Source organism: Xenopus laevis, chromosome 2L (genome assembly GCF_017654675.1).
Source record: "Xenopus laevis strain J_2021 chromosome 2L, Xenopus_laevis_v10.1, whole genome shotgun sequence".
In the NCBI taxonomy this organism is placed as follows: Eukaryota; Metazoa; Chordata; class Amphibia; order Anura; family Pipidae; genus Xenopus; species Xenopus laevis.
This window is the reverse complement of record NC_054373.1, coordinates 161,113,395-161,137,441: the sequence shown is the minus strand read 5'-3', so window position 1 is coordinate 161,137,441 and position 24,047 is coordinate 161,113,395. Positions and strand designations below refer to the sequence as shown.

Genomic DNA, 24,047 nt, shown 5'->3' with positions numbered 1-24,047 from the left:
GGAACCAATTGATGACGTGCAGTCTCATCATTTTTCAGTCCAATGGGTTTTCATTTGTTTTGATACAACTTAAATGTTCATGGTTATTGTAATAGGAGGGGGCAAGGTCCTTAAAGCTATATACATTTCCACACAGGGCTGAGGTTGCAATAAAAAAACATGGATCTAACAGTCTCCTAAAGTAACGTCTAGCTTCTCAAGATGGTACATGGAAGGCAGGCAGCATGTTTTTGCACTTCAGATGGTCATCACTCACTAATTTATTCATCTGTAATATCTCTAGGATCGCTTCTCGGCCTTTTGGCTAAGATCAAGTGTAGTACCTTTGGAACCACTTGGTCCTCTGGCTGGCAAGACCAAAGAGGAGTATCTGTTCTAATGATCCTATCTGAAGAACGGAGAAACCATTGGTCCTCTGGACTAGGCTGACAAGCAGAAGCTTGATGAAAGCTGGGCCGCTGTGCTCCCATGAGGGTGGCCCCTGACTTGCATTTTGAGTCGGGGGAGATGCACATGCACCCATGCTTAATCAAGCTTCACTTCCTTTGCCCTTGCCATTAGGTGGGCGGGAAGTCTTTTCTTTTTCTGGCTGCCAACCAGAGCCTTGCAAAAGGCAACCAATGGCCTTGCACCGCCCACTCCAGCACCTTTTTTGTGCCTGGTTTGAGCACCCTGGATGGGGTCACGGTCTTTTGGCTGGACTCGCAGGCCATGACACGCCCTGGGGGAAGCTTCGGCAGAACCCAGGGTAGACGGGACTCCCCCTAGCTTCGGCGAAGGGGAGTCCAAACGTCCCCAAACCCCTTCGGGGGGGCGGGGTGGTGGGCCCTCCCTAGCTTCGGCGAAGGGGGACCCACCCGTTCGAGCTGTTCGCTGGCGGTAGCTGGGAACAGCTTGGGCAACGGAGCCCATGCCTTCGGGTAGGACTCGGAAGGATGATTCAATATCATCTCTAGGAATGTTGAGCCACAGTTATCACTCAATAGCCCCCTTTTATGCCTGGCACTATCCAACACTGTTACTATTCTAAGGGGTTTGTGTAATAAAAGACACTAAGTTAGTCCAGGAGCATTAACACTTAGGGGCAGTTTTATCAAGGGTTGAAGTGAAAATTCAAATTTTCAAGTTTATTTTAGTATAATTTGACTAGGGAATAGTTAAAATTAGTTTCGAGTTTTTTTAGAAAAAAAAAATCGAATTTAAATTTTGAAATTTATTATGTACTTCGACAAAATCGTCATCTATTCGCCACTTTAAACCTGCCGAATTGCTGTTTTAGGCTATGGGGGATGTCCTGGAATCAATTTGGAGTTGTTTGGTGGCATCTGGAAAATCGAGTATTTGGGTCGATCCTATTCACCAGAATTGAAAAAATTTGATTTTTAATTCAAAATCGCATGCGATGGAAATAAGGTAAGTAATGGAAATGTCGGAAATGCAGCTTCTGCATCCGACAGTCGTGTCACATCGGATAAACGCTGCGACACCATCCGTCAATGCATTCACTTACCTTATTTCCGTTGCATGAGATTTGACGCGGGCAATTTTGTTGCAGTGCGTCGGATCGCGTTGAAAACGTACATGTAGTCCTACCCTTTAAGCAAACATCTCATTGGTTTCCATGGGCTACTGCTCCTGGGCAAACTTAGTTCCTGTTTTATTACATATGAGGGTAAGTGTCTTAAATAGAGGGACATTCACAGCTATATCCTCTACTATGTTTAATGCACTTCTATTTTACGCATGGTGCAAAGTGAGTGAAAACTTCCAGAAATCTTTGTGAGGATACTATCAATATGCATATATTCTAATGGGTTTGAGTCTATAATTCCAATAAACCAGCAAGTGAAGAGGATGCAGAGCTCATACAGAATCCTCTATTACAGAGTACAAAGTAAAGTGTATGGGTACAAAATTTAAGCCAATAGAATATTCCTATTATGTAAAATAAAATGATCAAGGGGTTACCACCTCTTCTCTAGCTTGGACCCTCCATTAATTGTACCTTTATATAAACTTTCACATGGATCAGGGAGCATAGTGCAAGCTGCTTGTTTTTCGCACCCCTGGGCACCCAATAACGCAGGTCCTGGGGCTCCAAATCATTACACAGAATTATAAACACACGCAATTTTACTGTACAATGGTGTTTTGTGTATTGATTTTACACATCATTAAAAATATGCCCCTTTGAGGGCATTAAACGGTTTCTGTATTTGAACTTATCTTGAATCATTAAGAGGGATGAACGCAGAGTCCAAAGATGAGCCGTACAACTGGTGTGATAATATAACACAGTACTTCATCCACCTTCATTTCACCTAATTATGAGACTCAAGTATCTGGGCACATGCGTTTGTAACAGGGTTACATAACCACTATTAAGTCCCACTAATTAGATTGCAAATTGCATATCTGGCAAAGGGATTGAAATGATTGAAATAGATACGCTCTGAATGAAGTAAATTTGTACAAATAATGTTTGTCAGTAGATAGGATATATGAATGTCAAGGCTGCTGGAACATTCAATATGAATCTTATGATGTATAATTTTAGAAACTGTATATCATTAATAGGGACCATCTGTGCTGCTGGGACATTTTTTCTGAATTCAGAACCGTACTTTTAGGAACTAAACAATATATTTACTTTATAAATATATATATATTGCAAAAAGGGGATCAGCACTACTCAGGTCTTAAAAATGAAATAGAATTTATTTAATAATAACTCAGTAGTCTGCTGCTATTTTATTGAATAAATTCTGTTTTTGCGATTGTATGGAGATGTTTGCTGATCGTGCACCCAGGCAACTTACTGCATCTTATCGAGAGTGCCGGCTCCACATGGCTTGGTTTTTATATAAATAAATAAATATATATATATATATATATATATATATATATATATATATATATATATATATATATATATATATATACTGTGTATATGTGTATATATGTGTATATGTGCCTACCTCAGTCCGGTCTGCTGATTCCGGCTTGTTGCGTTTGTTTGCACGGTGACGCTGCCGGTTATCGTGTATGCATGCTCATGTACGTGTGGGCGGCAGAGGGGAGATGCTGCCGGCCAGGTCGCGTGGGGTGCCCAGCCTGTCCCGGCCCTGATCACAATAAGGACCAAAATACTGGACAGTTTTTTGGTAAGCCTGAAATGCACCCACGCAGCTACACCCCCAGTCCTTGTTAAAATTGTCTTGCTTGAAACTAGTCCGTGGTGCAAAAACGGTTGGAGACCACTTTCTAGTTACTTAACAAATTGATTAATGCAAATCTCACTTTTTGACCTTCTGCTCTACAATCAATAATCCAGTCCATCATGAATGCCACCACCAGACTTATACACCTCACCAACTGCTTCTTCATTGCCAAGCCCTACACTGGGTTTCACTGCCATTCAGTGCATTCCATGTCAGTGCAGATTTGTACACAGGCATGGGCAACTACAATATAGAAGCTCTCCAGATGTTGGTCTATTCTTAATCCTATCAGCACCTGAAATGCCACATATTGTCCATCACTTTTGTATAAGGTCCAGATATTTGTAGCACTCATTTATTTAAGACCAGCTCTGCTTATATATACTCCTATATAATTTTGCCTTGCTCTTATATTGACACAGGGTGAACATGCCATTTCACTATCAGCAAACTCCCGACTGAGAATCTATTTCTGCTGGTGGACTTTGCATAGCACATATTCACCGACAGAAACAAAATGTTGATACCAGAATAGAATAGAGTAATCTAATCAAGACATGGGATTGCCATTGATTCTGTATGATGTATTGATTTTTATACAAAATTTGGGTAGACTATGGGAGGATCATGGTGACATGTAAGTTATGTTTCACTACAATTGGGACTTTCTTGGCCTCCAGTAGGAGTAAATTCATAATTTTTACAATTTCAGATGAGCAAATGTCGAAGAGGTGCATACATACTATTTGAACCATTATACTCGTAAAAACTTTTTGCAAACCCCAATTATTCAACCCTTCCTTTACTTTATTCTGCTGTCCAGAGTGGACGGGGCACAGATTATTTGTGAAGCAGAGGGACATCAAGTCCTTGAATCCGTTCACTTCACAATGAAACAAGGTCAAGGAGGGGTAGCATGACACTGTGAGCCTAAGGGAGGTTTGGAAATTGTCCCTCTGAGCACAGATATACTATCATGGCTTCCCTTCATAATAGTGGAATTATATAAACCATTCCTTTAAATACACTCTAACCAGGGTTATTATACTAGTTTTATTGCATGCTTTCTTTCTGTACATATTCCACTTGCAGCCTAGAGAGCAAACCAGTTCATGTATGCCTGATGCAGTTCTTGGCATGCCAAAATTTCCTTTAATGAGCGACTACAACTGGATCCCATCAAATCTATTAGACTGATTTCTGGCATGATCCACAGTTGTCTGTTTTAATGCCAATGTTGGGTGGGGGTGTCTGCAAAAATGACACTTAACAAAGTAAGACCAATTACAATTCTTTTGAAATTTCATACAGTTTGCTAGCTGTGCCAAAAGAGACAATTGCAACGCTCGCCATGAAATTTCCCTTTGAAAACTGAAAATTCTTTTGGCAGCACTACTCTGGGCTGTACGGAACATATGGATCTGTTTCTGTGCATTGTCAGGAAAGAAGCTTCTTTATTTTCAGTTGTGGAGACAAGGGAAATGTTTATAGAGGGGCTTTTGTTTGCCAGAAAGAAAGAAAACAAGCTGAAAAAAATTCAAGGAAATTGCATATGTAACTTTGGAATTTTACTATGCACAGAAGCTCACTAGGATTGTTCGGCTGAGGAGCTTAGTCTTGACAGAACAGTTTTACAACCAAAGGAAGAACGTGAAGTAGTAGAAAGCACTGCGAGGAGAGAACATACTCTTTACTAGCAGATGACATGTTAATGCAACAATCATATAGTATACAGGTATGGGACCTGTGATCCAGAATGATCGGGACCAGGGGTTTTCCGGAAAATGGATCTTTCTGTAATTTCATGCCTTCATATATTCAAACCTTAAATCTACTAGAAAACCATGTAAACATTAAATAAACCCAATAGGCTGGTTTTGCTTCCAATAAGGATTATTTCTTAGTTGGGATCAAGTGCAAGTTGGGATCAAGAAAAAAAGCAATCATTTTAAAAAATGTGGATTATTTGGATAAAATGGAGTCTATGGGAGAGAGCCATTCCGAGCTTTCTGAATAACGGGTTTCCGGATAATAGATCCTATACCTGTTTATGAAGCTTGCATATCCAACAGAATTTATTGTCGGCATCGTTCTTGCTGTATGCATGTCAATATTTGGACATTTACAGGACACAAATGAAAAGAAGGCCATAAGGAATTCAAATATATGTGACAGTGGTGGGCACATCGATGATCTTGTCCCCAGCAATAACAGGTCCTAGCCCTTCGCTACATACTGAGGACACCCCTGACCCTGATGTAGAGAGTGATAGTCTGAGACAATTTGCATTTTTTTTTTAATTATTTGTGGTTTTTGGATTATTTAGCTTTTCATGCAGCAGATCTCCAATTTGCAATTTCAGCAACTGGGTGGCTAGGGTCCAACTTACCCTAGCAACCATGCACTGATTTGAATGAGAGAATAAGAAGAGGAGAGGGCTGTATAGAACAATAGCAATAACAGTACATTTGTAGCCTTGCAGATCATTTGTTTTTAGATGGGGCCAGTGACCCCATTTGAAATTTGGAAAGAGTCAGTAGAAAAAGGCAAATAATTAAAAAATAATTAAAAAAGGAAAAACGAAAGCCAATTGAAAAGTTGCTTAGAAGTAGGTATTCAATAACATACTAAAAGTTAACTTAAAGGAGAGCCACTCTTTTAATAAGCGAGGAAAACAAATAAAGTTGTCGAGTTGAGAATATTCCCATTCATTTCTAAACAACAGCTTTTACTTGCAGAGTTTTTCCTGGTGACTTTTTGCAGTTTGTCCTTTAATAAATCCCAAACTATTCAGAATTTACTTCAGTATATTTTTGGTGTCTACATTTTTTTTTGCAACGTTTTTCTCAAAAAAGCGAACCCGATTCTTAAAAAAACAGTCCCATAGTGTCCAGTGTACTGTATATACCTATTTGTCATCTTACAGGTGGTAAATCCCAGCCAGTGGTCTGGTTTTGTTTTTTTTTGTTTTTTTTTACAGATGCCAGAATATAAAGGTTAATGCAGCATTGTTACTTTAACAAATAAACCAATGTCAGTCAATGTCTGCCATCTGAGGAGCAAAAATAATTCCAAATTAGCAAAAGTCATGCCCATCACCAGAACAGCAGAAATCCTGCCCATCACCATAATAGATGAAATGAAAACATTTATTTTAAGTTTACTAAGTAGTAAACTGAGCTATAGAGAAATACTTTCCCAGTGTTTTAGCGTCTTAGAGGGGAAAAACGTCCAATGGGGCATCATGACTTTTTAAATGGGCTTTCGCCAAAGGCAACAAATGCTTCAGTTTAATGAACCATTTTGATAATTAGCACCTAAATAACTCAGCAGATGAACAAGACCAAATGTCATGTCTAGCAATGTGTTCCCAATAAACACCCCTGTGTATCTTTAATTTTACACTGCAGTAAGCCCCATAAAGCAAAAAAGAAATTCATTTAAGTGACTTACCGGGTAGCGAGTGCTCTGACCTCACACAGCAATAAAACGGCATAACGGCACAACAATAATTGATGGCAACTCTATATAATTGGGCTCGGCCATATGTGAACTATTACTCAGAAGACTTTAAAGGTTTCATAACATTTTGTACTGATGGAAACAGATGGGAATCTGGCTGCTGCAGGTTTTTGTACAGCTATAAAAATATTCTGCTATTAAACCAAACGGATGTGCTTTTAGTGAACAAGACAAACACCAAATAAATACCGTTTGATTATATATTGCAGAGAAACAAAGGGAACAAAAAGGAATATTTACATGTAGGAGTAAATAATGATTACTGCCACCTGCATAAAACAAAATGGCCAGGTTGGCTTCTGGGATGAATCAGATTTCAGCATTCAAAAAAGGCATTGGAGGGAAATCTAGAAAACCCGCTCCAATTAAAGATGGCAAGCGGAGATAGGTATTTCAAGTCTTTTATCATAAGAAGTAATTTACTATTAATAGAGTGGATCAGCTTTAAGTTAACATTTAGTAAGTTATAGAATGGCTAATTCTAAGCAATTTTTCAATTGGTCTTCATTTTTTCTTTTTTATAGTTTTTAATTATTTGCCTTCTTCTTCTGACTCCTTCCAGCTTTCAAATGGGGGGGGTCACTGACCCCATCTAAAAAATAAATGCTCTGTAAGGCTACAAATGTAGTGTTATTGCTACTTTTTATTACTCATGTTTATATTTTTATTACTTATCTTTATAAAAATCGTGAAATTAGAAGGATTCCACTCAAAAATCATGAAATTTGAAGGATTTCACTCAAAAGTCATGAAATTTTAAGGTTTTCACTAAAAAATCATGAAAATCGGACGTTTCACTCAAAAATCTGGAAATTTTAAGGTTTTCACTAAAGGTTATCAATCTACGTCATATTAAAAATTAATTCAAAGGTGAACAACCCCTTTAAGAAGGAAGTGTGCAAAAACAGGGAACACTATGCCAATAAGATGTAATTATTTGCCTTCTTCTTCTGAGGGGGGGGGTCACTGACCCCATCTAAAGAACAAATGCTCTGTAAGGCTACAAATGTATTGTTATTGCTACTTTTTATTACTCATTTTTATCTTTAGGTCTAGTGATGGGCGAATTTCTCCCGTTTGAAAATATTGAAATCTAAAAGTTCCCGAAATCGAACGTTTTCACGAAAAAATCGTGAAATTAGAAGGATTCCACTCAAAAATCATGACATATGAAGGATCGTGAAATTTTCACAAGAGATTCACAAATTTATTAGGGTCTACAATGCAAGAAGAAGTTTGGATATACGGGATTCAGAAAGCACAGGAGGGATGCTCTAGAGCTGTGATCTCCAACCAGTAAGTAACATGTTGCTCACCGACCGCTTGGATGTTGCTCCCATTGTCCCCAAAGCAGCTGCTTAATTTATTTTCCTGGCTTGGTGGCAAGTTTTGGTTGAGCAAAAACAAGATGTAATGCCAAACAGAGCCTCCTGTAGACTTACAATTTCCACAAAGGCTACCAAATAGCTAATCACAGCCCTTATTTGATACCTCCTGGAACTTCTTGGATGCATGTGTTGCTCCCCAACTCTTTTTACAATTTAACTGTGGCTCATGAATAGTGATGGGCGAATTTGTCCCGTTTTGCCATGAATTTCACGAATTTCCCGTGAAATTAGCATAAGTGGTGAAATATTTGCGAGACTGTGATGTCGCCCCCTCCCAGCAGCGTAACAACAGAACAATGGGAAGGTAACCAGATAACAGCTCCCTAACACAAGATAACAGCTGCCTGCTAAATCTAAGAACAACACTCAATAGTAAAAACCCATGTCTCACTGAGACACATTCAGTTACATTGAGTAGAAGAAACAAAAGCCTGCCAGAAAGCAGTTCCATCCTAAAGTGCTGGCTCTTTCTGAAAGCACATGACCAGGCAAAATGACCTGAGATGGCTCACACGCCCCAATATTACAACTAAAAAAAATACACTTGCTGGTTCAGAAATGAAATTTTATATTGTAGAGTGAATTATTTGCAGTGTAAACAGTGTAATTTTGAAATAAAAAATACATCATAAAAATTATGACAGAATACCTAGTAGTAGTTCTGTGATAATTATATAATCTCAAGCACTTTCCATACACTTCCCAATAGTATGTCATTCTTGGTCCACTTATCAGAACATGACTTTAGTCGGAATACAGTCACTTGTCCGTCAGAAGTGATTTTTTTAAATTTGCTACTTCCCTACATAATCTGCGGCTAATATATATGATTCTCTGCTTAGTGGTTGTACCTAAATCTGTGAATATTTAGAAATGGCTTGAATACAATTGTGTGTGAGTGGCTGCTGGCCAGCTATTTGTCAGTGCATTAAAACACGCTGCAGGCACAGGCTGTCAATGCTGGATACCGTGGGACGGCTGCCTCCGAGCTCCTGCTCTATGGAGAATATGTTTCACATTCCGACCAATGACGGTAATGAATCCTGACGTTAGTGCTACAGTTCTACCATAAGTCCCGCTATCAGCAATCCCACAGGGATAGAAATATACAATTGACGGGGAGGGCTGGGAGAGTTCTCTAAAGCTCAATGTCATATGAGAGTCAGAGCTTAGTTATTATGCTTTGCTACAAACCAGTCCTGGTGAGATTTGTTATTTAAGTCTTATATATTCTCCAGCCTCAAATTATAGGTCATATCCCACCTTCAATAGATGAGAACATAAATCGGTGATAATGTGAGTTTCACAAGCACAACATACTCAGTGATCCTATGGTTACCGGTGTATTATGGAAATGATTAGTGTTGAGAAGCAGTATGTGCTTTCTGCTTGTATAATTCCTTAGCTGTGCATGGGGTGGGTATATTAATATCCTTCTCATTAAGAATTCACAGTATCTTAAGCATTTCACTGTACAGCCCTGACTACAGCTATTTTAATAGTGGAACAATAAACTTTATGGGGTCCCATTGTTAACGTGAAAAAGGACTGTCTCCTGTTATTAAGATACTCTTTCCAGCACCAAACTGGTAAAGGCTGGAGACTAGTGATGGGCAAATTTGCAGCGTTTGGCTTCGCCGAAAAATTCTCGAATTTCCTGCGAAATGGCAAAAAATTTGCGAAACGGCGCCGGCGGCTTGTTTTTGAATTTTTTTACGCCAGCGAATATTCGCTGTGGTTTAGCGAATGTATTCGCCGGTGGCGAATCATGGGAATTCACCACGAATTTGCGCCTGCCGAATAAATTCGCCCATCACTACTGGAGACATGATTTAAAGTATTAAAGCCCACATACACGGGTGATAAAAGCTGCCAACAGACAGCTTATTGGCCTATATGTCGGTCCATCTGACGGGAATCCCCGATCGATATCTGGCAGAAAGTCTGATAATTATTATCCCCCTCTCCAGGGAGGGAGGTTATATGCAGCCTGGGACAGGGTAGATGTGACTGTGCCAGGCCCCTTCAAATATTTTTCTTGTGGGGGGTCTAGTCCTCTATTTACTCTCCCCTTTACTCTCCCCTTTACCTTCTGCCCTGTAGGATTCTAATGTGTTTAGGGGCCTAGACAGTTGCCACTTTTTGTAACCCCCTAAAGACAACTCTTATCCTGGCAAAAAAAATGTATTATTGGCAATGCAATCTGGGCAAGTTTAAGTTTCTATTAAAACAGCAGAGGATGTTTCTTTTTTATCCTTGCAAATTGTGGTGCTGGCTCCCCTAGTTTAGGGCTGGAGCAGTGGATGGGGGGGGGGCAGGGGCTTAGCCTGAAGCCAAATTAGGATGAGATTTGAGTAGATAATCTATTTAGTCTCAAAGGGGCAGATTCACTAACTCATGTATTTTCGCCAGCGTCATCTTTGCACCCGTCACACCACTTTGCCGGGAGCAAAAGCGCTACGAATACGATAACTCACTAAAATGTGAAGTTTGGTCCCAAGCATTGAACACTAGCGACTTTTTGCTAGTGTTTCTTCGGCTGTGCGAGCATTTCATAGTGAAGGTGCAATAGCATTCATTTGCGCCTATCGAAACTTCGCTAGTGTTCTTGCACTTAGTTAAATTTGCACAGGGTGGGAAATTTAAAGTTGTATAGACGTCTTTATTATAAATGTTGCTGCAAATGGTTTGTTATCCTTTTTTATTACATATTGTCCAGGGAACCTTAATAAAGACAAGAGAGTTAATATATTGCCCTACACAATATGTAATAAAATGTGTTAGGACTTTTGCAGCCAACCCCGCTTAAAAAAAGGAAAAGTCGCCAGCGTATTTTGAACTTTAATGCATTTTTGGCACACAAGATATGATGTAAGTGACAGAAGATTCAGGAAGATCTAGCTTCTTTTTAGCTTCTGGTCTGAGGTGGTGAAGTCAACTTTAGTTAATTAGCGGAGTAGCGCCCATTCCCTGGAGCAAAAATACGCCTGGCAATAGGGTCTGAAATTGCTCTAGCAATGGTCTGGTTCGCTAGTGAATTGGCGCTGTCCCTGCAGGTGGCAATTTAGCCACTTCGATCTTAGTTAATCTGCCCCCTAAACTGGAATATTAACATCAAGGTCAACATATATTTATTGTTCTGTATATTGATGGAACCACGGTTGAATGGCTAATATAGCTATTGAAAAGAATATAAGGTGCTGCAAGTTTGTGGGACGGGAGTTCCAGCCATTTTGTGCATGAGCATATTAATGGGCACATTTCCGACACTGATACATGATTGCCGGTACCAGCACCCACTTGCTATCAGTTTGTATTAATCTCTGAATATGGTGTTTTCTTACCAGTAGGTTCTCCGGCTTGATATCCCTGTGGACTATGTTGAGGCTGTGCAGATATTTGATAGCACTCATGAGGTTATACAGCATCCCATTGGCATCACGCTCGGTGTACTTGTTGGTAGAAGTGATGGCATCGAATAAATCTCCTCCCTGGATGCAAAAAGCACAGATTACTGTTAGAACTTGTTGTTTGTAAATTCTCTTCTGACTTTCTAACTCCTTTATTCATATGTAGCCTATTAATACATTGTTGATATATTTGCCTCGTTCCTTTGTGCTCCCTAAATAGCCACCTCCTCCCGTGCTAATAATTCTAGTGCTAATAATTCTAGCGTGACTGTTATTAGACATTGTTAGATGGACTTATCTCCATGAAGAAAGCTTGGTCGAGTGCCACCAGATGATGGAAATCCTTCCGCCCCTACTCACTCTGTGTTCATGTTGGTTTATGGCCGCTAATTAACCCGCAGCTATTCAGATGCCCCCATAGGGTGCACAGCCTACAAGTTTATATTAAAACATGTCTAGAGTACAATGGCAGTTTTATATTAGTCAACTTTAAACACTATGGAGGGCATTTAACCTTGTGCCAACATCAGTCTTCTCAACTTTTTTAGACTGGAGAACATTGGGCTGACAGCTGTTTTAGTCTGTAAGCTCAATGTGGCAGGCAGGTGACACCACAAGCTCAGACCTAAGTAAGGCTTGAAGCATTGCCAGCTTTCATTTTAATATTAGGGTGATGGGAAGAAATATATCATTTAGAACATTTAAAACATAGGTGGGTTTCTTAACCTTTTCTCATGGAATCAAATGAAGTTGCAGATTTTTTGGCCCAAATTGATTTACATGTACCTTGTTTCAATTACTATCTTCAACCAAAGGAAAAAGAATAAAATACATATACTGCACAGGTATAGGATCTGTTATCTGGAAACCTGTTAGCCAGAAAGGTCCGAATTACAGGAAGGTCATCTCCCATAGATCCTTTGTAAAAATTTTTTTAAAGGATTTCCTTTTCTCTGTAATACTAAAACAGTAGCTTGTACTTGATCCCAACTAAGTTACAATTAATCTTTATTGGCAAAACTATCCTATTGGGTTTATTTAATGTTCACATGATTTTTTAGTAGACTTAAAGTAAGAAGATCCAAATCCCAAAAGATCCCTTATCCGGAAAACTCCAGGTCCCGAGCATTTTGGACAACAGATTCCATAACTGAATATAATTATGATATAAATCATAGCCATGGTCAAGTTGAAATAACAGGGTTTCTTAAAATCGTGTGCAAGTTGTAGCTCTGTAAGCGAATGCCAACCAGACTGTGTGACTTCATGAACCACGTCTAGAATTGGCCACTAGATGGCAGCAGTTACTATCTATACATTTGTAATTGTTGTTCAAAGATGCATTATGAGTGGGAATAAAAAGTAATGAAATATTAATCTCTGAGGGTGAAGGTGATTCCACTCAATTAAATTGTGATTCCTACACTATTCCAGGGACACTGAGATTCTCTTTTGCAAGAGTAATATTCACATGGGCATCCTAGTTGTTCAACTTTCTGAATCCCACCATAGTCTTGGGCTGCTGGTGCACTTCTGGGAGTTTTAGTACAACAACATCATCATCTGAAATAATGTCAGAAGAAGAAGGATATACAGTACCTCTTACCGCAGTCATGCCAAGCTTTTCCTTCAACTAGCAGAGGATGCTGGGAGTAAGTAGGTGGAGTGCCACAGTTTAGGGTCACTGTCAGGAGGTATATAAATAAAGCACTTACTTTCACAAGTTCCATGACAAGGTAGAGTTCACTGGGCATGTCCATCTCTTCGATAAGCAGAACGATATTGGGATGTTTCACCCTCCTCAGTATAGAAACCTCATTCTGAATCATATGCTCCTGTTATAGGACAAATAGAATGTTGCACTTAATTCCTGATAGGGAGAAGACATTGACAGATTGATTGACTGGACCATGTCGCAAGGAAGACCATAAACTGTAAGTACTGAATAACATGGAGACAGTGACATGTATACCAGGGCAAGGAATGACTCCAGTTGATATGTTAGGGTAACTAACATCAGAGAAGACTAAGGCAATGCTTCTGATATTGCCATCTTTGGGCCAGATTCAATTCAGTGAGAAAAAGTTATCTCATGGTTTATCACGTAAAAAGTAATGGACGAGATTCAATTCGAGGTGAAAAAAACTTTTCTCTAAATTCAGTTACAGTTTTTCCCCATAGACTTGAATAGAGTTTTCATGTGATAAACTGTGAGATAAGCTTTTCTGAATTGAATTGCATCTCAAATTGAATTCCGCCCATATGACGTGATAAAACCCTTTTTCACTGAATTGAATCTGGGCATGTATCTCTTTTCTGCATTTGCATGGCTTCTCCCCAAATTGGATTCTAACTTGGTCATCCCACTGTCGGACTGGGGGGCCCAACGGGACTCCTGTACAGGGCCCCCCTCCGGCAAAAGGAGCCATGTGTATGCGTGAACATTTTTTTTATAGGGCCAGGAGATCGGGAGAAGGGGGTCTGGCCCGGCGGGGGCCCATGAGGGCCAGGGCCCAACAGGTTTTTTTTTTACCCTGGGGTCAACCCAGTACACACCAGTCAGAGAACTTTGGTTGGCATGGTGCAGCTTATTGACCTCTGCTCTCTGGGGCGTCTCTGATCAAGTCAGATATTAACTGGGAAGGTTTGAAAACCCCATCAGGCCAGGGCCGCATTAGTCCAGTATCCAGTACTATACTAGCGGCTCTGTATGGGTCCCTCATGCCATTCACTCATTGATCCAAAGGCCAAATGATTGCAAATGATAAGGCAAATATCTACTTATTTGAAGACCGCACCGCATAAATGCTTAGGAATGGAATGGGATCTGAGATGGGTTGAAAACTCATCCTGGAAGCAAGGGTGCAGGAGCCAGAATGGATGCTGGTTGCTGTGCCTCCATTCACATACAGCAGCCCAATGACAAAGGTAAAAAACTTAATTTGTAAGAAGCTTGTACAGAAAGTGAAAAGGCACCTATCCTGCATGTGCTTTTGGTAGGGCAAATGGTAAGTTCAAGTGCAGGGGACCCAACACTGTTAGGGAACTACTGAAGGCTGACCATGTTAATATTCAGCCAAATGCACTTGATGCATTTGTGGAAGCAACTCCTGTGGGGTTATCAATGGTAAGGTGATGGTCAGACAATATTCCTGCACAATAGGCCCCTTGCTGCCCTGTTATACCTATTGTAATAAAGGGTTATCAGTTATTAAATATCAACTAAGCATGAAATAGTGTGACATTTCTCATCTTTAAGGGTTCTGACATGGCTTTATGGAACTGCCCTTGGAGACAAAAACTTACTTTTCCTCTGCATTTGCTTTTATTAATGATTTTCAGTGCATATTCTCTACCAGTGGATCTAAAGAAGAAAGCAGAAGAAATAAAAGAGAGAGTCATCATTTTAATATGAAGGAGCAAATCAGCAGCACATCCCACAAGCCTCTGAGCAACAAGCAAGAAGCTCGGCTCTGCAGGGAAAAGGTGAAAAAAAATATAATAATGGGGCAAGTGTTATTAAGGTTCCTATGCTCTTCATAAATATCCTTTATCACTTTATATGGCTTTATTCAGTTAATTAAAGGATTAGGGCCAGCTGTCCCCAAACCTCATGGAACATAATCTCTTTTGCAAATATAAATATATTGAGACTGCACCCCGGCAAAGACTCTCTGTGGTTCCCTATACTATGGGGCCCTCTAGAATCTGTTGGGTCTGATGTTGCTGTTGTTACACCAATGGTCAAGAAGTTCAGCAAAAGGAAGGAAGATCCTTCTTCTTGCCCCCTTATTTGTATACAATGAATCACACCTTTATCAGCCTTCCTCCATTATCTCCTTACAGCACGTAAGCCCAGTAAACAATATAAACCAGTACCAAGCTAATGAACTAAATTAAGATGAAGCTGGATGTGAAATCAGAGACTAATTACAAATTGCCCATATATTTCCACTCGTGCAGTGATTAAAAAGTAATGTAATTAAATCACAGCTTGAACATGCAGTCAGACTGGCAAAAGCTGGTTTTGTCTCTCAGGATTCTTGCTTTATGCGAGAATATAAATGTACCAGAAATAATCTGTTGTGTCTCTCCAAAGCTCAAGTTTCAGTTGGACGGAGAAGCAATGGGAACCAAGCAAAAGAAATAACTCAATAATCAACTGCATCATTTCTCATTTTTACTCTGATTTTCCCAGTCCCATCCCTGTCCCCTTTCCTTAGTGCCACAGAATGGGAACTGTATTGTGCCACATTTTGTGTCCATCCTGCTGCAAAGTGTCACAGCCACAGGCTCCATCACAGCATTGTCAAAAAGGTCAATATGGCTGATTTATGTCCATACCATCAGCGCGCCACTACTAGGGTACAAACATAGGTGCTCATGGAAGTGTGACAGGTCTGGATTATCAAAAATAGCCCCTCCCCAAGCAGTAACAATGCCATTGCAATAACTACTCACCTCTCTATACACTCTTTCACAATGGCGAAATTTCCATCTCCTATGGTCCTTCCAACCTTATACCGTTCGGATATGGAAACTGGTACTTGGAAACCTTCATCCATAATATCTGTATAGTTCATGGTGGTACAGTTCCAAATTAGAGTCATTTTAGAGAAACACATCAGCTGTGTTATTACTGCATGGGAAACTTAAGGTACTGAAGACCCCTTACTCCAGGTCCTGAGCATTCTGGATAACAGGTCCTATAACTGTATATGTAACCTCTTGGATCTCTATTTAGCAGTCAACTTATCAGGGTTGACTATTGTGTGTTTAAATCCTGAATATAACCTGCGTTTTATTGCACCCTGCTAATGCAGAAGACTTTATGCCAGGAAATAAAAAGATATATCTGGTGATATCTTACCTTCTACTACAATATCACTTTCATCCATGGAGCTGCAGACTTTGGTGGATGCTAATGAGGTAGAGGAGCCGCTGTGCTGAGAGCCCTGAGAATTGCACAAAAACACACAGCACCTTATAAGAAGGCAACATAGCAAGTGATGGGCCGAGATACAAAATATATTAGTATTCACTAGGAGAGGTTTGCGAGAATCATTTCCTGCATGCAGGGAGGTGCGACTGAACATGATAATCATTGCTGGAAGGTGAAAGTGACTGGCGTTTTAAAAGCCTCCTTTCTACCAATGCAGGACAATTGCAGGCTAAGAGGACAAGTAATTCCTGACTGCTGTCATATACAATGGTGCTACATTTCCATTGTGATGGATATACTATAAATGTGTTTATAGAAAATAAATATGTATGGTTTAACATGTTATATATTCCAGGTTACAAAAAAAGTGAAGTGGCCTTTAGACAGTAGCGTAACTAGATGTGACTGGGCCCTACAGCAAATTATATTGAGGGCCCTGCCTTAGGCATGCATTGGCCTGATCACAAATGGAATCACTGTGAAGTATATCCCACTAATAAGGCCACAAGGCTATGTTACATACAGTTTGTGACTTTTCTTATTAAGGCTCCTTGTGCTAAAGGAGATGTTTAAATGTAAATAAAGCAGGACAGATAATTTAAAGGGAAATTAGAACTTTCTAAAGATTGTATATTTCCTGAAGAATGAAAATTAATATGGCCAAGCAGAATGTAAAATACATATTTAGATCTGGGACAAAGCAAATGTATAATGCATGTATAAGTCATCTGTAGATGCAGGAAAGGCAGTTGGACCTATAGGTCACATTACAATGAGGGGAACTGAAATGTCAGCTATATAGAACATTTTCAAATTGTACTTTACTGTAAATGTCAGGCATCTAATACTGAAACACATATTGATCCTAACAAAGGAAACATGAAGTATATATACATTATCCAAGCTTTTACAGTTTTAAAGTATACATACGTTACCATCTTCAATTACTGTAATCCTTTACCCAGAGAACCAAGGGGATTTTTGTATTAGAGTAATGCAGTTGCAAGGATTTGAAGAAGCACGCCAAGGGATTATAACGTCAGAGGGACTAAGTGCTTGAGTATAGGCTTAGAGCATCATTTCTTATGTAAAAGAATCAGGATATCTACACAGGTAGTCTCTTCCTTCATCCACTCTAGAAGGTCAGTGAGAAACCAGTTAATATTTCAGGTTGGGCTCTTCCCACCGAGAGTAAGGCTCTTCTACAGACACCTCCTCCTGAAATGATCTCTTCTTTCTATATTCAAAGCCGAATCAGTCAAATCTGTATTTAATTCAGACTTTTCAATCCCTGTCATATACAGTATGTCTTTAAGAGAAAGAGCATTGGCTGTCTTCAGCTTTACTTCTTCTTTTCTTGATTGGAACTACAAAACATCGGAGATGACAATACTGTACGTGGGCAATTTAAAAAAGGCCTAATTTTAGACCTTATCTCAGAATGCCTTTATCTTTTATTTTTATTTATTTGTCTGATGAAAAAGAGAGAAACCTCCATTATTGTCAGATCTTTTTCTGTACTTCTTTGTCAATTCTGTAGTATTATAATCCCATCACAAGTAGGAGACATAGCCAGTTGAAATGGTCAATTAACAATATATAGATATATAGATATCTATAGTCATAGCTTCTCATAGCTTAGCTAGAGATATCAGAAAATGTTGCCAGTGTACCTTTACAATCACAATATTTCCGGATTATCTAAGAATACAATGGTCCTTTAATCCACACAATGTGGAAGGCTACATGTTTAGACTCGACCCCATCTCCCCACACTGAACTAGAAATATTGAACACAGGATAGCAAAGCAGAGAAGATATGGACAAAAGTTAAGAGAAGGTGAAAGAGCACTCACTAGAGTAGTACAGCTGAGTGGGAGCAGAAGAAGAAAAAGGAATATGGGTGAAATAGAAACTCTTCTCAATAAAGGGTTGTAAGAGGGCAGAAGAGAAAAATAAATAAGGAAGAACATAGCAATGGCTGGCTACATGAGAAAGCAAAATGGTGGAAATTGTTAACAGTTGAAAAGAATGAATAGAAGAACCCTAGTATATGTATAGGTTATAGTTAAGCTGTTTAAGAAGGGAAGAAAGGGTGACAAATGACTTACTGTATTGAGAGGATTACCCCCTTAACATTGCACAAATGCTAGGGGCTTGCTCAGCCTGGATCCTTTCACGGATTGCAAAACTAGTTCCAACCCCCTCCCCCAAATGTAAATTTCATACACAAACTTCAGAAATAGGGAACAACAGCCTTGTGCCATAAAACTAAGGAAAATAGGGTTGGGTGTGGGCTTTACTTGGACTTTAAAGGGGTACTTCTATAGGGGTTTTTGTATATCCTTATTCCTTAATAAGGTAAGCCAAAGTCTCAAAATATATATTTACAAACATGGAGAGCTCAACCTAACCCCAACACACTTGTTGTAAGTGTAGGGTGCTTATCCGGAAGACCCTTCCCTCGCTTAAGGGTCAATGGGTAAATGACAAAAGAAATTCGGATGCACACCTATTAGTTTCAATTGTATCCAAATGGTGATTTATTTGAAGCCCAAAGTATACATCACAAAAGGGCAACGTTTCGGACCCCGCCGGGTCCTTTATCATGCCTTGATAAAGGACCCGGAGGGGTCCGAAACGTTGCCCCTTTGTGATGTATACTTTGGGCTTCAAATAAATCACCGTTCAAATAAATCACAGGTGTGCATCCGAATTTCTTTTGTCAAAATATATATTTGTCTTATATCTAACAAAATGTTTTGTTTTTTTCTACAAAAGTTGATCAGAATAAGTTTGTAAAGAAAAATAAATACCATACTTATTTCCATGTTGTGGATAATGAAGATGCGTTACCTTTTGTTAGATTCAGAAACCTCTCCTTTGTTCTGCTTAATGCTGGAGATGTAATTGCACAGTCAATGACGGTACTAGGCAAACCAGCCATTAATGGGCTCCCGCGTAATTAGAGGGACATTAGAAATGACATTAGTACAATGGGATGTTTTCATTATGCAAGAAAATTACTCTATTCAACAAAATTACTCTAAAAATGTTATAGATACTGCCGGAGTTCTGTTATTGCTTGAGTTAGGCAAAGCTTGTATATATAGAAGCAGAACAATGTATTAATTTATGTAAATTACATAATACAAATCATCCTTAGCTGTGTCCAGACTGGGACTCATAATAGGCCCCACCAGGCCAATAGCCCCCCCAGCCCACTACATGACTATCAATGGCATCTTACAACAGACCCTCTGGCATTTGCCAGAATCCAAAGATTGCCGGTCTGGTGCCTGGCCTCTGGAAATCTGAGCAAAACCGAATATACTGATTGAAGAACAATCTTTTCTCCATTGTTGAGGAGAAGAATTTACTAGAGAGAACGCTATATTAGGAGCATTCAGGATTCTGTATTCTAGGGGCTGTCCAACTTGAGACCTGCAGGCCAGAGATGGCTCCAGTGATTTCCAGTGCCGGATTTCAATGTGGGGCGCCCCTAGGCCGCGCGGTCCGACCAGGCGGCCGCGCGGTCCTAGCGCCCACCTCACCTCCCCTTCCCAGCGCACCGACGAAAAAACGCCAGCGCAGCTGCTGTAATTGAATGGGGACGCACACGTCCCCATAGTGCGGCTGGGCGGCATGCCGCCCCTATTTTTTTGCCGCAAATCCGGGCCTGGTGATTTCTGTAATAGACCCCATGAAACAGACTCATTTTAATAACATTATTTTGCATGGAGGTTAGATATAACAATCCCCTCCTTCACCTTATAGAGATCTACTTCAGTCAGTCAGTAAACACTTTTATTGTGGTTATGGGCTACCTTATTTTCCCAACAGAGCAATCATACCCAAGCACCAGATTTCTGTCCCTTAGGTTAATGAAAAATACTGCACATGGACCACAGTGTGGCCTTTGTTTAACACAATAGACTATAAAAAGTCTATTGCTTTCTCCTTTTTTCCCCCTTTTGCTAAGATCTACATAACATTATTTTTTATTTTTATTTATTTTCTAATATAGACACGCATACTGCTTTTATGTTTTAGATTCCCTTTGATATAAGGAGGCAAGATGAGAATCTAGGGCTATGGTTATACTTTTATAGAATAGTTACATAAAAGTTATTTACTCACAGGATGTAATCACACTATGGTCACTGGACAAAACCATTGGCCTCTTACTCTATTACTCTATTTGCAAGGTAAGGAGGATCTTATAGTTTTATCTCTCAACCCACCTGCTCATCGTCTACTCACACAAGATGGGAGGGTGAAGTGAACTTAGTACAAAACATATCTAACATACCATAGGTTATAGGCCTAGTAAGTGCTCCTGGAGCATGAAATGCGTAAGGCCTAGCCTATGGCAAAGTGCTCCTGGAGCACAAAATGTGTAAGGCAGTTGAGATATTGTATTAATAAGATTTTTGTTTTAATATACTTTTTGGAGACCCATATGGTTTTCTTACCTACCCTCCTTTGTGGTATATATGGTTTTCCCCTTCCCTTGCTGGGGGGTTTGGGGTTGATGCACCTGGACCATGTTTTAGATGAGTTTTAACTTATTTTTAATGCGAAAAACATATTATTGCATATGAATTTTAAAAAAACATCTAAGTCACATTGTAATAACTGAATTACAAAAAATATCTCCTTCTCACACAAAAAGTTTCTGTAGCAGATTTGAACACAGAGTAAAAAAAGATCTGACTTTTAGAATCTTACTTTTAACATATAAGTCTGCTATCAAGCCTCACAGCCAATCTCAAACTGGGACACTGATGCTTTAAGCTGTTTTAATGTAGAGCTGCACTTTTCTGCTGCCGTCTTAACTTTCATAACCTACTTTACCAGCAGTTCTCTAGAAATGCTTCAGGCAGAATGTATTATGGAGATTTGACTTTAATCACATACATGAATGAATGCAATTTGGTTTGTAAGTACAACAAAAAAGATGTGAATTTGGGCATGACAAAACATCCAAAAATATGGTAAGGTGTCTGACTGCAAAATGTCTGCACACAGAGTTCCTACCATCCAATTGAAAATTTAGGAAGTATACACATATCTGTGTATTCTTTCTATAAAACATGTATAAAAAAATGTATTTTCATTCCATAATTAAACATTATCAGTCGGAGTCTGATAACATGCATTTAGGAAATTTAGATGATTCAGAACCTCAATATACAATCTAGTTGAGAAGGGTGGCCTCTTGTCCTTTTGTGAAAAATCCCCCACTATTTGTCTGTATTGTCATCTAATGCATTTGTAAAGAGCATTCATTTCCCCTCACAAGCATATCTTATCCAGACAAAACAAACACAAATTTGATTTGTTTGTTCCCTTCACTTTTCCACTAAGGGTATGGACACACAAATGTTTTTTCCACGGTGGTTTTTAATAAAGCTGACCGCTGCGTTAATACGCTAGCGTAAGTACCATTGCCTAAACTTGAAACTGCTAAGCGTATTTACACAGCAGCCGGCTTTTCTAAAAACCGCAGCGGTGACCATGCCGAAAATGTTGTGGATAAACGTATGTGTGTCCATACCCTTAATTTGCCTGCCTCTACACTAATTCATGTTAATTAATATCCTTACTATGCACAGGTACCTAAACTGCACTGCATACTCACGGTCTTAGAAAAAATCTATAAAGGAGTAAAATTCAGTTTTAACCCTGTAGTCAATGAACTTCTGTATAGAAGAAAGAGTTGCATTAACACTAGCAGACACTGACACTGCCTAGAGTTGCACAGTCTGTTATCCACACTCACCCCATTAGTATTATCAATTAAGAAAGACACTAACAACTCCATTTGGTGCATAACAAGCATTCATGTTGTTTTTGTATAAATGTAACTCTGCAAAGTGGATGTATTTTGGAACGAATCTATGGAACAAATCTATTTTATTTTGCACAATTTAGTATAATCCATCTAGTACATCACCTAACAGAGACAGTACTTACAATTCCAGCCTCAAGGTCACTTATGAATACATTAAAAACAAAGTATCAAGGAAAGAGTTCTCGGGTACTCCTCTTACAACACAGGTTCCTTTAGTAAACATTTCACTGATCACCACTGCTTGCAATCTTTCTTTCAGGCAATTCTCTGTTAGTAAAATAAAATTCAAGGCCGATATTCCTTAATTTAATCAGTTACCCTCTGTACAGTACCTTTCTGTATTTAAAGGGGACCTGTCATCAAACACATAAAAAGCTGTATAATAAAAGTCCTTTGAGAATTATACATAAAACCCATTAAGTCTTCATTAATATTCAATGCAACCTTTGTCTTTTCCCTGTTTCATTGCCAAGTTCACAAATACACTGCATCCCAGACCTCTTTTGGTTTTTTCCCAAAATTTTATTGGTTATATAAAATAAAATAATTCGGAACTTGCTTTTCTCTTCCCAGTTGTACCCTATTCATTTTTGACTTGCCTTACTGGCTTTTTTCCATACTGGGTTGGAGGCGGCACCATCCTTCCATAGGCTGGACATATCAGTGTTCCTTTAAATACACATTTTATTATTACCAAGATATGCTTGGTTAACAAAAACAAATCAAACATAGAGTAAATTATATTAAAGGGAAATATATATATATATATATATATATATATATATATATATATATATATATATATATATATATATATATATATATCAGGTCTTGATAAAGGTCTTAGGAGGAGACCAAAACGTTGGCCTGTTTTTAAATGGATCAATAAAAGTAATATGTTTTAACTTTGTTTAGAATACCGGTGTGCTCCAACTCTTTTGATATATATATAACAGTGACTTTATTTTTCAATAAATGTTCATAAAAGCACATTATCTTTTTCTACCTGAACTCATGGAGTGATTTAAATGTGGATATTTTTGTTGTCATACTTTTTCTCCCCAGAGAAGTCATTGAAATTTCAAGAAAGGATTCCATGGAACAATGGCATATAGTGGGAAATTTGTTGCTTAAATGTTTTAGTGGACCATTTTTAGAATATGGGGACATTCTTGATTCCCTTTGCAAGATGTATGATGAAATGATTGATTATTATCACTTTCAATGAAGTTGACCTAGTAAAATGTTTCCAAAAAAAAGAAAACCAGCAAAATTATCCTTGCATGTCCAGGCTGGGAAGGTCTGCATTCGAAAACAGCAACTGACGAATGGTATTAACCACCATGTATAAATTTAAATTCCATATTCGTTTCTATGGGTTTTTCAAAGACCTATAAATCACAATGTGAACTCTTACTTTTACCCCTTGATCAATATGTCTTAAAAATCCAATAGCCAATAATGCAGAGCGTCAGTTAATGATAGATTACAGTGGTAATAGGCTTCATTATTTACAATTTCTTTAATCTACACTAATGTCTACTTTATATACCCTGAGAACGCTGTTTCTTGGATCGAAGTTCTTACAATGGTGTAACTCAAGCATTAATAAGTACTTATTATAATCCATTAGAAGAGCATTAAGTGGAGCGTTAAGTGGTGTTTTTAAAATATGTAATCTTCTAGACAAAAAAACAGCAAAATACA

General features: G+C 38.9%; 1 protein-coding gene and 1 pseudogene across 3 annotated transcripts in view; one reads left to right on the top strand and one right to left on the bottom strand.

Moving 5' to 3' along the window:
- The window catches only part of dclk1.L (doublecortin like kinase 1 L homeolog), a 223,019-nt gene that overhangs the window by 42,396 nt on the left and 156,576 nt on the right, over positions 1–24,047 (bottom strand). For all 3 annotated transcript variants that reach the window (XM_018247681.2, XM_018247680.2, XM_041582639.1), the window contains 5 exons: positions 16,412–16,496; positions 16,003–16,111; positions 14,848–14,905; positions 13,257–13,376; positions 11,476–11,622 (listed from right to left, as the gene is read on the bottom strand). In XM_018247681.2, the coding sequence (XP_018103170.1) occupies positions 11,476–11,622; positions 13,257–13,376; positions 14,848–14,905; positions 16,003–16,111; positions 16,412–16,496 (519 nt within the window). The remainder of the gene's footprint in view (positions 1–11,475; positions 11,623–13,256; positions 13,377–14,847; positions 14,906–16,002; positions 16,112–16,411; positions 16,497–24,047) is intronic.
- Positions 285–409, top strand: LOC121400138 (annotated as a pseudogene).